At 44.1% G+C, this 14694-nt stretch overlaps 1 protein-coding gene across 3 annotated transcripts; it reads right to left on the bottom strand.

The window, feature by feature from the left end:
* Positions 1–661: 661 nt before the first annotated feature.
* Positions 662–14394, bottom strand: LOC116943057 (uncharacterized). Of its 3 annotated transcripts, none has more exons than XM_076062434.1 (7): positions 11843–14394; positions 11361–11495; positions 9555–9665; positions 7368–7476; positions 5839–5906; positions 4009–4327; positions 662–3627 (listed from the first exon to the last, which is right to left on the bottom strand). In XM_076062434.1, the coding sequence occupies exons 2-7, from the start codon at positions 11463–11465 to the stop codon at positions 3071–3073; spliced, it is 1269 nt and encodes a 422-aa protein (XP_075918549.1). In that variant the 5' UTR covers positions 11466–11495; positions 11843–14394; the 3' UTR covers positions 662–3070. The 3 variants fall into 3 exon arrangements, with proteins under 3 accessions (XP_075918549.1, XP_075918551.1, XP_075918548.1); XM_076062436.1 differs by having other exon boundaries at positions 11361–11948; positions 13401–14394; XM_076062433.1 differs by having other exon boundaries at positions 13401–14394.
* Between the last annotated feature and the right edge of the window lie 300 nt (positions 14395–14694).

Below are 14694 nucleotides of genomic sequence, written 5' to 3'. Positions count from 1 at the left end.
AGTGATCACTAAGGTTATAAACCAGAACACAAGTCAGTGCGAAATTGTGAGGGGCATTTGTCAATAGGACGTCAAGCAGAGTTGACTGTTCCGGGTTTTTTAGGTTGGGTCTTGTGGGGACATTTCATTAATAGCTAGATCCTACCTGGTAATAGTCCATTGGCAGGTCGTGAGGGTGGAGTCAAGTATGAATACTTCCACCTTTTTCAAGACACATGCCTAGTGTGGACGATCAGACCAACTACTCTAAAAAGGAGCTTTCTAGAACTCCCTCTAGCGTTCTTCCACCAACAGTGGCGTGGGCAATAAATTGCAAGGGCTGTACTTTTACATTTTATTGTTACAGTGTTAAGGTATTAACGTCCTTGCAGAAAGCTCCGACTATTTTGGCCAAAAGCTATGGCGAGTTGTAAATTGATAAATGGGTTCACTAAGTGGTGAATTAGCATATTACCTGAAAGTGAGCCATCGTTTGAGGTGTAATCCTAATACTATGTTCAAAATCTATTCCTTTTTAGTTGAATACTTCTCTTTAAAACATCATGGAGAAATGGGAGTCATCTACAGAACTGGTTTTTAAACTGTATTGTGTTAGTTGTTATGCTGTTGCTATGAGTGTATTGATAACAGTCTTTGCGGTAATGAGAAAATGACACGAAGCTTTATGAGCCAGTATTTATTTATGGCAAACATCGATTAATCAGTTTCAGCATAGAGAACTTTGCAGTATTGTTACAATGTATTTAACCCTAAATATCACATACAAGTATTAGAGACGAGCATACATTATTGTCTATTATTTTGATAGTCGTGCGTTTGTAAATACGCTTGCGATTAAAAGTAGGAAAATATAGATTGTGCATCTTGAATACTCGTAGTGCATTACAGTTATCGAGGATGGAGCTCTGTATTATCGTGCTGTGGATTACAAGTGATTATAAGATGATCACCCCTGAAAAGTGGATACAAGATATGCATGAGCTCTTGACGGAAAACATTTTTAGCCCTCATATAGATAATCCACCTGAGTCCACTTCTGTCCAGCATCAACTGGTGCCAATCTGCCCTCTATCACGTTTTCCCTGTTCATCCCTTAACAACTCAGCGGGCCTTTGCACCACGATTCATGAGTACAGCACAATAGGCCCAGGGGCCGTTACATTTATATTTACATACTTTATACCAATTATCTGACGAAAACTGATTATACATGCGATTTAAAGCAGACATGCATATATTTAATGTCGAAAAATGTACCATGAGGTATCTTACCTAAAACACAAATTGAACACTTATAGTCACGGCAACTTAACTCCAGCCATCAATGGCACTGACAGGGTCAGCAAGTGGTCAAAGTGCTTTCTGCTACTGCTTCCATCTAGTGGCCAAAGGCTGTATCACTTCATTGCCAGACAGGCCTCAGACTGAGACGCTGTTATTTTTTTCAATGGGTTACTTTCCTATGAATTGCTTCAATTATACATAAAAGTAATACTTAAAATAACAGGCTCGTAACACCTTCCTCTATTTCCATATCAAAGTAAGATTTTGTATATAAAATAGCAATGGATGATAGCTAGAGAATGGATGTCATGACAGTTGTCAAACTACCCAACAATTATTAAAACTGCCTGCAGGGCCAATGGCTCAGAAACGTTAATGTAACTTTGTTCCACTCAAGTTTGCATGCAATGTGAACGTACACTACTGAATGCAGGCAATTATGCTGAGTTAATCTGCAATGAAAATGTGGAAATTGTGCCTTGTCGCAGGACAGGTGAGAAAGGGCTCCACAGGAAGTTAGTCAGCCCAGAAACGATGTTGTGTAGTGACACCGTGGCACTGATGTGTGAGTGTGCAGTGCAACTAATCTGCACAACATCGAAATAGGGCAGAGTAAAACTATTGTTATTCGCGACTGTCTTATCCACGGAGTTGGCCAGTTTCTGTTACATGCAATTGTGCCAATTATAAGTGGGTTGACCAGTAGATGGGTGCAAACTCTTTCTATTATTTATCTGTGATAGTCACATATCCGTGTAAAGCCATGTACTGTGCTGCAGAAAATTATAGTCCAAAAGAAGGCTCCATCGAGTCCATAATGCTATGAAAGTACAAGAAAACATTGTGCGTTTCATCAATTGCAAATAGTAACCCTATAAAGTAAATTTAGCTGGCTGGCAAGGCTCAGCTTGTCCATTGGAGCCACTGGTATGTGTGATCGTCAGGGAATTGAAAATAATTGAGGTTTCATATTTGGCTGTTCAAAAATCTGAAGAGAGATCGGCTGGCGGATTGTTACGGCGTCCACAGTGTTGCAGGCACTGTACCATTCCATGGTAGTAAAGCGGGAGCTGAGTTCTCGAACAAAGCTCTCAGTTTACAGGTCGATCTCCATTCCCACCCTCACCGAGAGTCATGAGCTTTGGGTAATAACCAAGAAGATGAGATCGTGGGTACAAGGTGCCGAAATGAGGTTTCTCCGCAGGGTTGCCAGGCTCACTCTCCATGATCGAGTGAGGAGCTCGGTAATCCGGGAGAGCCTCAGAGTCGAGCCGCTCCTCCTCCAGATCGAGAATGGCCAGTTGAGGTGGTTAGGGCACCTTATGAGGATGCCCCTCAATAGACCCCCCCTGGAACTCTACCGGGCACGTTCCACTGGGCAAAGACCCCGTGGTCGGCCCAGAACACGGTGGTGGGACTATGTCGCTCGGTTGGCCTGAGAACGCCTGGGAATTCTCCAGGAAGAGCGAAAGTCTGTCGTCAGGAAAAGGGAGGTCTGTACTGCCCTACTTAACATGCTGCTGCCGCGACCCTCACCAGGACAAGCGAATAGAGAAATGAACGAACAAAAATCGGAAGATTAATTAACTATGTTTGTAAAAGCATATTTTAGGTAAGATCTTTCCTAACTTATAATTGTTTATATAGAGAGATTATCAGTACACGTGGCAGTGAAAACAATATGGTTCCTGTAAAGGCCTTCGGTTGGCTATGAACAGTGCGAAAGTAGTTCAACATACGTACATATATGGCAATCTGATCATCGTTATTATTTTCCATGAATAAATTATTGAAACTGTATCCATGTTTCGTTACTGATAACAGCCTCAATAGTGAGGACCCCACACCACACCCACAGAGCAACATGCAGGGGTTCAGAGAAGTGAGCATAAAATGTGTGTAGATGCTCATTGTTGTCAGCATTGTAAAATAACAGAACCCGTTTATCATAGTCCAAGCCAACACCGATTCTGCGAGGATGTTCACCCACTTCGAGCTCCGTGCTATGCTGGTCGTGCCAGGCCTTGTATTTGTTCTCGTGTTTCCATAAACACCAGGACCTGCTGTTAAATCCCATCAGGCATGCACTGTCTGGTTCTTTACGTAGAATACTCTGGTAAGAGACACCAACACTAAGGTTTTCCACGTTCCCCACATTCACCACCCAGAAGTGGCATCCTTCAGAGAAACTCTCAGCGGACAGCACCTGTGACCAGTATATGAACCGATCTGGGTGATCGAGTTTATCTGGAGGGCTCTCGAGCCATTCCGCTGTCTTTCCAACCTCTGAGATGTTAAGTTCTTTATGTGCTGTGTTCCGATTAAGAGTTGGAGAGCATTTAACTGCAAAGAAACCAGTGAAACATGTGAACAGACATTCACAACCAGAGTTCAGTTATCATTCAAGATTTATAATTCCTAATTTTCAGCAAAACAAAATCAGACGGAAGCATGGATATTAGTATATTGCAAATTAAACAATTACTTAATATATGTGTACTTAACAATAAAAAATGCCTCAGTTATTAAATATATTTTTCTTTAATAATTATTTTACCTGTAATGTATACTAAAACAATACCTAGCAGCAAAATGGTGTGACTTAAAATGTACCTTAAGCAAAAAGTTATTTTAATTATATATTTGCCTTGAGAATTTATATCCATGATTAACTAAGAAAAGTCCCACACAGTGAGGCCCAGTTGCCCATCAGATCCCACATACCGGCAGAGTGAAGCAGGGTCTGCAGCTGCGTTTGCTTGTTCTGTCCTGCAAGGATCATCTCCAGGAGCCCCTGGCACTTCTCCTCACCCTCACGAATAAAGTAATTCAGTATAAAGATTGCACGTGCTGAGATGTCAGTAATTTCGTAAGCCTTCCAGTACACGGATATGCCAATCTTGTATTTTTTTCCCATCTCGTACATGAAATAGAACGTGTTTTCAAAGATGGATTTATACACTTCTGGCAGCAACTCATGGAACTGCCGCCAAACGTCTCCATCACTGGACTTAATTTTCTTCTCGATGAGCATTCGTGGTTCCTGTCCACACGGGAAAGAAGCCACAATGGTCATTTGTTTTAATGTTATTTATATTGTTGTAGATTTTACTATTGCATTATTTGACATCATTCCTCCAGAGTTGCTAAAATGGAGTGTTACATTTTGGGTGCGTATTATTGAAACACTTATATTTCTGTAAAGGGATAAACGTCGTAGTTTTTTGTTCTTTTTTGTTATTTTCTTTTAACCTATCTACGTGACTTTACCGAAAGACCCAAGAATATGGTATTTCTATGGTTGTGGATTCTACATTTGTATTATTTTTCATAATTCCTCCAGAGTTGGTAAAATGGAGTGGTTACATTTTGGGTTCGTCTTATTGAAACATGAACATTTATGTTCAGGGATAAATGTCCCTGCCATTGTTATGTGGAATTTCCTCTAATAGTTTAGGACTACCCAAGACATTGAACTTCATTTTTGCAGGATCCCAGAATTGTTATAAAGGTGACAACTGACTTCCCAAAGGTATTATTTTACAGTTGCACTACTTCCTTTGATATTAATTTGTTACAGAGTACTTAGCCAGTTATTGGATTAATTACGTGGTGAATCGGATAACACAAATACAATTTGGGAAGAAAATTCTCCCCTCTGGTTCGATTTGTGCTGCTGGATAGCAGGAAAAGTCAGGGCTGCATGACACTAAGTGGAGCTTATATGTAATTTCCCAGTAAGCGTGGAACGTCGGTCCAACGGTGCAACCACACATCAACGCTGGCCCAACATTCAATGTCTACTGAGCTCCCATCTTTGGGCGGGAGGAAGTGGGGCATTTGCCATTTTTTTAATGGCCCTAGTAATTGACGACAAAAAGTAGTCAATTACAAATCATAATTCATGGATAGAATTAATTAATTAACCATTCCAGCTGTAGCTGTGATTAAATGTGTGGCTTTGGACCCTCTGGCCGTTTATTGTAACTATCTTGCACAGATTACTCGCTTTCATTGTATGAGAACATGAAAAATTTAAGACATTTTGTGAAATATACAGCTATGGGCAATTCATTCATATTATTTCTATTGGATAAAGTGTTCTAAGAATGATTGGCATTCATACCTTAAATGCCATAGCATCTCAAAGCCACTTGAAATAAAGTGAAATGCAAAACAGTGAAAATAGAGCGAGAGAGTAAAAAGACGAAATCAAGACGATACAAAAGATCCATGGCAGAGGGACACGACCAAAAGTGACTCCCGCAAGTACAACAGACTACTGAGATACCTAGGACCAGCAGAGACCAAAGGAAGTCTTGAACAACATGAAGGGAAATACAACGGCCAGCTTGGGCTAACCATCCTAACACACTACCAAACCACCACCACCACAATCCACAACACTAAACCACTGCACCAAAAGTAGCGGTAAATAAGTTCTGGGAGAGTCTACACGCCACAATTAAACAGTGGCAAGCTCCACAAGAGTACACGAGTTCCTGTGATGCAATGTCATGACAGCCAGCCCCCAGCGGATGCTGCTTGATTTACCTCAAGGACATCCTTGCGCATTTCCACACCAAGAAGGGGCACAGTCTCTGTCACTTTGCCAGAATCATCTGTTCCCGTACAAGAAGACAACGTGACACATGTCCACTCAGTAGGATCTACTGAAATCATTGCTAACGGTGACCCTGAGAGCACAATGTATGCTTTATTCTGTTATTACAATGGTATTATGGGAGTGTGTCTAAAAGTGAACCTGCTCTGGTCTTAAGTAAACTTCAAAATGTGGGATTAAAAGTTTGCAAGGCACGTGAACATTGTGGCAGTACAGGTGTGAGATTATAGGATGGTCTTGTCAGTTAATAGATGTGCACTGAAACAATTGTACAGCAATTAAATATATATTAATTTATCTGTTGTGCATGATGCAAGCTCTTATTATCAAACAAATATTGCGACTAAAACACTGTCTGATATATTGACTAACATTTATTTGAGTTGTATTTTGTGCTTAAATGCACCACTATTAGCAATGTGGAAAATCTTAATGGTAATGTGTGTCAGCTGTTTCATGAAGATGGAATTCTGGTCCTTAATGTGTAGCAGATATTTGGATGACAGTATCAATGTACATTACATTGTAGAGTCACACATTTTCTTTTCTATGGGCGCTAGCTGATCAGCAACATTTACGTCGAGGTTTCTGAACCAGTGAACTGCTGCAAGACTAGTCTGACGAGTCTCTGAAATTCTACCAGTGCAATTTAAAAGCGTGCAGTGCCAGTCTATGTGATCGAAGGTTTGAGATTTGTGTCCGCAGTCATACTGTGTGCTAATCTTAAATTTTCAGTCCATAATGTATCCAAATTTGCCATTCTGATTAAGTTAAATACAGAGCATTTATTTTCCAGAGCAAATTGCAATTGAAGGTTTCTTCTGTGGACTCCGTGATAAAGCACTTGTTAAGGACCTTGGCATTGTTCGAGTTTACTCTCTCCCACGACTCAAGTTTGAATGAGGGCACTTTGAGAGCTTAAGCTCGATCTTCCAGTGGGTTTCAGGTTTTTAATATAGACTTCCTGAGGTTCTGACGGTCCATTTGAATTGGTAGGTTTGGCATGGCCATAGAGCAAGTATAGTTGTGGGATGTTTTTTTTGTCTGTTAATTGTTTAGGTGGATGTCTGGTCACATTTGGTTGATGTCAGTTATGTTGAAGAGTAGTGTGAAGCACGAACAAGGAAAACATTGAGGCAAATCAACACAATACAATTATTATATATACATAGTAGTGTCTATATGGAAATGCATAACATTCATAATTGTGGACGAGAAACTTAAATCAAGATTTAGCATTATTCAAATGCTGCTCAATAAAATTGTAATAAGCAGGATTACTGCTTAGTCTTATCTTGGACATTGCACGTTTTCCTTCAAGTTTTTGTGATGTGCACTGGGAAGTCTTCCAATTAATCTACAGCCCTGATTTGTCTCCTCAAGAATAGCTGGGCCACTCATTGAAGCATTGGTCTCATTACTAAACAATGCCAATTATATCAAATGCTCTGTTTCTTACCAAAGGGGTATAAGCATTTCTTCTTCCGATAAATCAATAAGGGCACCACCACCAGAAGAATGATCACAATTCCGGTAAGAATTCCAATAGGAATTAGAATGTTTTTTTTCTGCAGGTAGAAAATGACAGAGCACACACATTCAGCATGCATATGTATTGACATACAATTAAATGCTAAGACTATTATATATCACCCTCTGAAATAATGTTACATCGACACAAGTGCCTATGCTTTTATATCAGTGCATCAACCAATTTACATTTGGTCGCAATGTTGTCTAGTAACATGTATTTAAGTAGCAAACTTGGGGATGGTTTATACTGGCAAAGTCTCATCAGCAGTGTGGCCAATTATACAAATGTCAGCAAGATGTTGTGGCAAGAGCTAGCCACAAACATCGTGACGACTGGTTAGTGCCACACTAAATTTGCTTTGCTGTAGGGATCTGCTTCATGACGTAAATATGCACGATGAAGCCTGATGGATCAAATTATAGATATGATTTTTAACACTGTGGTGGGCAACAGGGGACAATGTAGCAAGATTCGTTGTTGTCCTGTGAATCTATGCAACCCCTTTTCAGCAACCCCCACTAACCAGCGTGGTACAGTTTTGTAAAATAACATCCACAATGCACATGTATATATATGTATGTTGAACTTATGTCGCACTGTATGTAGCCAACCGTACTAATCGGAGGTGTGGGGGAAGGACAACAAACAACACAAAACCAGTTCTAAACAAATGAGTTTTGAATCTAGATTTCAACGTGCATAGATCGAAAGGAAGAGCGTTCCAGACGGACGCAGCACATCTGAAAGCACACGATAAGTGACCGTCTCTGTTGATGGCGAGCCAAAAAAAGTCACTGTGATGATGACCGGAGTTTGTGATGGTTTATGCTCATGGAAGATCAGCAAGGTATTGTGCTTCATTTGTGTAGTGGGTTCCAGGACACGGCAGAATAGAAGCAGCACTATTTATTTAAACCTTAACAAGGGTTACACTAGAAGGCGTAGCGGCCCCTCCACCCGTATAACTCAGGAACACACCCCAGGCTCTCTAGCCTAAGCTCTAGGCTCCCAGTTCCTCCTGGTAGGGCTCTAAGGGAGGCTATCAGATCCGGCCCTGGTTAGGCACAGATCTCGGCACCCCGCCAACCAGACCGGCCCTTAGAAGGACTCTGACTCTGGGGCTCTGGGGCCGCACCGCTGGCTTGCTGTGCCGGCCCTGAAAAGGGCAGCAGTCACAGGAGTTCCAGGGTCTCACCTAGCTGGCCTTCTTTCTTCACTGGTTGCTTCAGCCTCGGGCCCCACACTCTGCCCCGAGCTCCCTGGCTCCCCGCACTTTATACCCACTGGAGCCTTAGCGGACGTTGTTGTAGCCACCAAGGTGTGGGTGAACCACACCTTCCCGTGCCATGTGTTTATTCCCCATAGCACCCCTACATCACCCCCTCCCGTGTAACCCGCAGCCGTCCCGGCTGCAACAATACTCGAACAATAAACACAACAAACCCCCACCCGTGCGTGCCTCATAAGAACGAACACCCCAATAAATAACCCAACCCACCTATACAAAATTACACTATATACACAAATACATTGCACCCCTACATTTGTGGCAAGCACTCGTTTGGCAACTGGAAGCAAATGCAGCTCAGAGAGCACGGCACAAACAAGGTCGGATCTTGCAGTACCCGTCACAACACATGCCAAATAATTTTGTACACGCTGCAGCTTGGTAATGTTTTAGCGAGACGTCCCATAGTGAGTTGTGAGTTGCAATATTCGAGCCTTGTCGATACTAAGCTACACACCACCGTGTTGGCTATGTCATGACTCAAAAGTGGTCGAATGTGTCGTAGAGCTCTGGTATGAAAATTACAGGACCTCATCCAGCAGTGGATTGACACAAACATGTGTACTGTACGTGACAATTATGGTTTCTTTTTTGATAACACACAATCCACAATTGTGCAAATAATTACCACACAAAAGAACCTGATTTTAACTCAAGTGGGATCTTCGAAACAGCCCTACTGTTTAAATTGATAATATATCAATGACTTCCAAGATGTGTAAATTCATTACCAATTGCAAGTTGGTGAATTTCCTGATGCCAATCGCCCTTAATGTGCATATGTTGGTAACAGAAGCTATAGAAATAAACAGGACATTTCTCACCTGTGTCTGATGGAACTCCACAAGGCTGTGAAGGATGAGGCCGACTGTATCCATCCTTACACTTACACGCAGTGTCGCGAGTGACAGTACAGTCCTGTTGAACATCTTCATCTACACAGCAGAGAACAAAAGGAAACTTGATCTTGATTTGAAGCTTTCGTGACTGCAGGAATCCATACCCTTTGGTTCTTTCGGTAAAGTCACGTAGGTAGAAAAAATAATAGATCACGACGTTTCGATCGCAGCAACAAGTGACCGTCTTCAGGTGAGAGAATCAGACTGCTGTGGACGAGGCACAGCAGAGGGGTGGAGGGAGGGGAAGTTGCCGCATCGGGCATAATCGCTGGCCCTACCCTCTTGCTTTCAGTTTGGTGTTTTAACATCTTAACGCATGTTTTGTTGCCAGAAAAAAAGGGGAAAACCTATGATTATATTTTGACACTGGCGAAGGAGGTCCCATGATGATTAACGAATGTTTGTTGTTGTGAAAAGGAGCTTCATAGCTCATTGGATTCCTTCAGTGTAAATGAAGATTCTGATTCTAATGTATGGATGAGGGGCGTTATTCTTTGATCATTATAATCATAGTGGGTCAGATTTATCCGTAGCATGGCATTCGAGAATGCATGCCTCCCCGCAAGTCGACCCAAACAATAATCGCAATTATAATAACATATGCGCGATGAGGTGAGTTTATCTCATCTGGTCTCCCCTGTGGAGGTTCATCAGAGATGAGATGAGGGACCAATGTGATGGCAGTTTAATAAACTATGGATGTTGCCTCTCCTCTTTAATGTTGCATAGTACTCAATTTGTATCACCTGGCGATGTATGAAAAAAAAAGAACCAGAAAAATAATTTATCCGGATGACTTTGCCTGTAATCTGCCATGGACCCTCTTGACTGTGTAATTGTGAATATTTTCGATGAGTTGTTAATAACCAGGATATTTTAATCTCAACTCTAAAATAGGACGTGCTAGAGTTTCCAGTGATGTCATATTTGTATATGATTGCTCTGTCAAGGTTTCTGTGCGTGTGTTAATCCTTTTCTTAAGTTTCATTTCAGCTTTTCGCATTATGAAAGTATTTTGCTGTTATTAGACCATCCTACATTTCCAACGTATGATACATTTCCTCTTTGTTTATGTGCATTTTCAATTGCTGCAACTTCTGGAGCCAATTTGTGTAAAACTCGACTCGCCATCTTGTCCTCACCCTGCTGACCGTGGTCTGTGAGCCTGCAGTGCAACAGGGGAGTACCGGTTCAAACTGTCTGCGCCATCATCATCATCATCCTCCTCCTATTTTCCTTCTTCTCTTCTGAGCAGTTCAATATCGTCACAGCCATATTCTTTACGCTATTTAAGAGGGAGGCCCTTTCCCATGAATTTAGTGAGATGATCGTCATATGTAGCAACAAAATGTATACTGCCTTGCTCAAGTTGAGATAAATGAAGATCAGCTAAAGGATTGGGGCCCACGGGAGGGACGTGGGGATCCTTCTGTTCAATCTGTCCATGTCTTCAGCATCGACCCCATCTTGGGTGCAGCCTATTAAGGAAAATGAATTCAACCAACCTGGGTTTTCATAGACCTCTATCTTCTTCTCACAATATGTTTTTTACACCACAACCCACTGTATAACGAATTGCATGGTCATCTAACTCACATTCTCATCAATTTGATTACTTGACTTGTTTGTTTTATTTAACATAGAGTGATTTATTAACCCTTAAAGCAATCATATCCACACTCTGATGAAATCTATATACACACATGAAACCTACTCATGTAGAACTCTTACAGAGAACGTTGCAGGTGCTGCACTTTTTGCATTCAGGACCACGGTTTGCAACATCCATGTAGTTCTTCCCTGGCGAGCAAGGTGAGCAGAGTGAATCACCGCCATCAGAAAAGCAGTCGTGAAACCAGCTGCTACCTGTAAAATAGACAAGTTCAAATAATAACGGGATCAGAAAGCAACTTTTAGTTCATTTTATTTTACATTTCAGGATTTTTTCCTGGAAACAAGTTTTTTTTATGTGGATGCTTTTCAAATTGATAACATTTTCTACAAAGAATAATATTAATTCCAAAGTTGTATTATTAATTGCTGATGCCTTTTCAAATATACACCATGGCATGCTGTAATGAAGAGTGTAACATTTCGATTTAAAGCTTTCGTGACTGCAAGGATTCATCTTCTTTGGTGCTTTCGGTAAAGTCACGTAGAATGAGAATAAAATAATAAATTGATGAAATAAAATAACACAATAAAATTCTCACAACGTTTCGGCCACAACACAAGCGGCCTTCATCAGGTGAAGGGACGAGACTGTCTGGAGGACAGCGCTGGAGCGAACACAGCCAAGCTCAGACCGCGACCTTTAAGCTGTGTGAGAAGAAACAGAGCGCCTTGACAAAGGAATTAGCATAGAATTTAGCATTGAAATAGCTGAGTGATTAGTTTGTGACTGGTCACAGAAATGGCTATAGGAATAGGTTTTACCCTTTTAACTGGCACAAAAACTGACACCTTTATTCAAGGCATCATGTTTGCAAAAACCACAACACAAGCAGTCAGAATGCAAACAAAAAAGAAGACAACTCTGATAATATGCACTGTCCTTGAATTTGATTGGTCCACACCCGAGACAGCTTTTCTTAGAGCCTAGTCTCCATTGGTGTTGGACCAGAAGACGCCAAAAGGCGTACAACTCAAAAACAGCGCACCATCAGAGTATTGAGGCTGGTCACAGAAATGGCTATGTTGAAGTCAAAGCCTACACATCTGAGCTATTCACAGTAACTGGGTATACACTACACTATATAATGAATACTATATAGTGAACCAATAAAAAACTAAAATATAAATTACCTCAATGTTATCAATAAACTCTATATATTCTCCAATCAGCTAAGCTACCAACAATAAGTCGTTATATATCACAATGCTATATGGCGAAAAAATGGGTGGATTCTTACCCTCAACCTTAACACCACGGATAGCTACGGGCCCCATTCAGATGGACGAGTTCATCCATGGTTGGAACGGAGGAGGGGGAGAGAGACAGCTGCTTGTTGCAGCCCTGCATTGTTGCAGCCCTGCTCAAGTGGCCCATTTGGCCACAGCAGGATCAGGACACCTGCCACTGCGGTTTGGGGGCGAGAGGGACCCGTCCGCCACCGCCTCTCCGGCGGCTCCCCTCCCGCGGCGGTCGTGGGTCGCCACCGCCGCAGGGCCGCCCTCTCCCTGATGCGTCATCGCCGCAGCCGGCACGGGAACCCCCAACTCACGCCGCCACCGTGGGTGGTCGTCGCAGCGCAAGATGCGTTTGAATGTTCTGCGCGACGGCCAACGACATTATTCTGGACTCCTCGGCAATGGCCAATGGAATGGCCAGTTCCCCCAGGAGAACCAACAGCCTCTCAAGGGCCAAGGAATCCAGCGCCCTCCTCTCCAATTCGGGGTACGTGGCCTGAGCCAGCACCAGGAGGGCACAGCGGAACGCCATGGGGGATTCCCCCTCTTCTCGGCGCCGCACTGAAAATTTGAGTCATGCCCTAGATGGTGGCTGAAACACCACAGCCATAAGATGGTAGGCTGACTGCAGCGTCGCACTGTTAGCCGGTGGAATGGTGAGGGACGCTTGCCGTGCCCATGAGTCGAGGCACGTAGGCAGTGCCCATAACGCCTCCTCGGCGGGCCAGCGCACCGACTTGTAAGCGGCGTCAAAACGCGCCTGAAATTCCATCCAGTCGCCCCCCTTTGAAGCGAACGGCGTGACGGGGGGCAGCCGGCGCAGCCCCGGGTGAGCAGACCCCGCACCCAGCCCGGACTCACCAGTGGCACCGCCCGCCGGCGACTCGAAGGCCGCACCGGGTTGCCGAGCCCCGGCGGCCCCGGCAACCAGCGAGGACGTCCCCCCGGGAACCGCATCCACGGTCGCCGCGAGCGCCATCGCGGCGTGCAACGCACCCGCATTGATGCCGGCAGCGACGTCCGGAGCGGCGGCGCCCATGGGCGCGGCCATTGCAGGTGTCATGGCAGCCGGTTCCCGCATCGCAGCAACAATGGCGGCCGGTCCCGGCAGCGCATAAAAAATGGCGCCCGATTGCTGCGGCGCGTCCGGCGGTGCGTTGGCGGGAATTATATTCTCGGCGGGAGCCGCGATGTCGGCGATTCCGCGGTTTCGGCAAAAATCACCGCCCGCTTGAGTGTACGCGGTCCCCCACCTCTGCCAACGCGACGGCGAGCTGCGTCATCGTGAGCTGCAGTGTCTCCAGCCTGGCCGCGATGGCGCGACACTCGTGCGACGGCGGCGCGGCAGCTCCCCCGACCGCCGCCTACTCCGGCTCCGACTTGACCATCTCCGTGGGGAACATCACCAGGGCCCCGGTCTCCGGGATCGTCGCCAGCTCTTCCTCGCCGACGTCCTTGTCACCCAGGTGCATCCCAGGTGTAGTCTTTCATTTTGCGCCGGATTTAGACATTGCGGCGCGTAACGAAACCACTTCTGGCACCAGTTGTTGAGGTGCAACTGACGACGCAGACACGGTTCTTGAGTAGGGGCGGATGCCAGGGTTTATTAAGGGCTACTGCCAGTAACTTTTTAAAGGCTTACGCCTAACAGGTGACAACCCTAATATCTCCCCAGGGGAAAGGGTACTGGGAGGTCCCTAGCTCCACCCAGGCTATACGTGATCTTCCCCCAGCACCGACCGAGGGATCATGCAACTCGGTCAGCTGGGTGAAGTATCACTCTAGCCTGGCGCTGATTCCCCCTACCCTGGATCCCGACTCCCTAACTCTCTCCATTCCTGGCCCTTCGCGAAGACCCCCTCTACATCACGGGTTCCCCCTTATATCCCCCGTAGCCTCTGACGTTATCCATTCTCACCCCCCTGAGTGACATGACGTCCTCCACTACTCGTCTACACAGGTAACAATCTAATCTCAGCTCGTTACCTGTATAAAAGACACCTGGGAGCCAGAAATCTTTCTGATTGAAAGGGGGTCAAATACTTATTTCCCTCATTAAAATGCAAATCAATGTATAACATTTTTGACATGCGTTTTTCTGGATTTTGTTGTTGTTATTCTGTCTCTCACTGTTCAAATAAACCTACCATTAAAA

Source organism: Petromyzon marinus, chromosome 1 (genome assembly GCF_048934315.1).
Source record: "Petromyzon marinus isolate PM22_M1 ecotype Great Lakes invasive population chromosome 1, UKy_Petmar_22M1.pri1.0, whole genome shotgun sequence".
In the NCBI taxonomy this organism is placed as follows: domain Eukaryota; kingdom Metazoa; phylum Chordata; class Hyperoartia; order Petromyzontiformes; family Petromyzontidae; genus Petromyzon; species Petromyzon marinus.
This window is presented reverse-complemented; position numbering and strand designations above follow the sequence as displayed.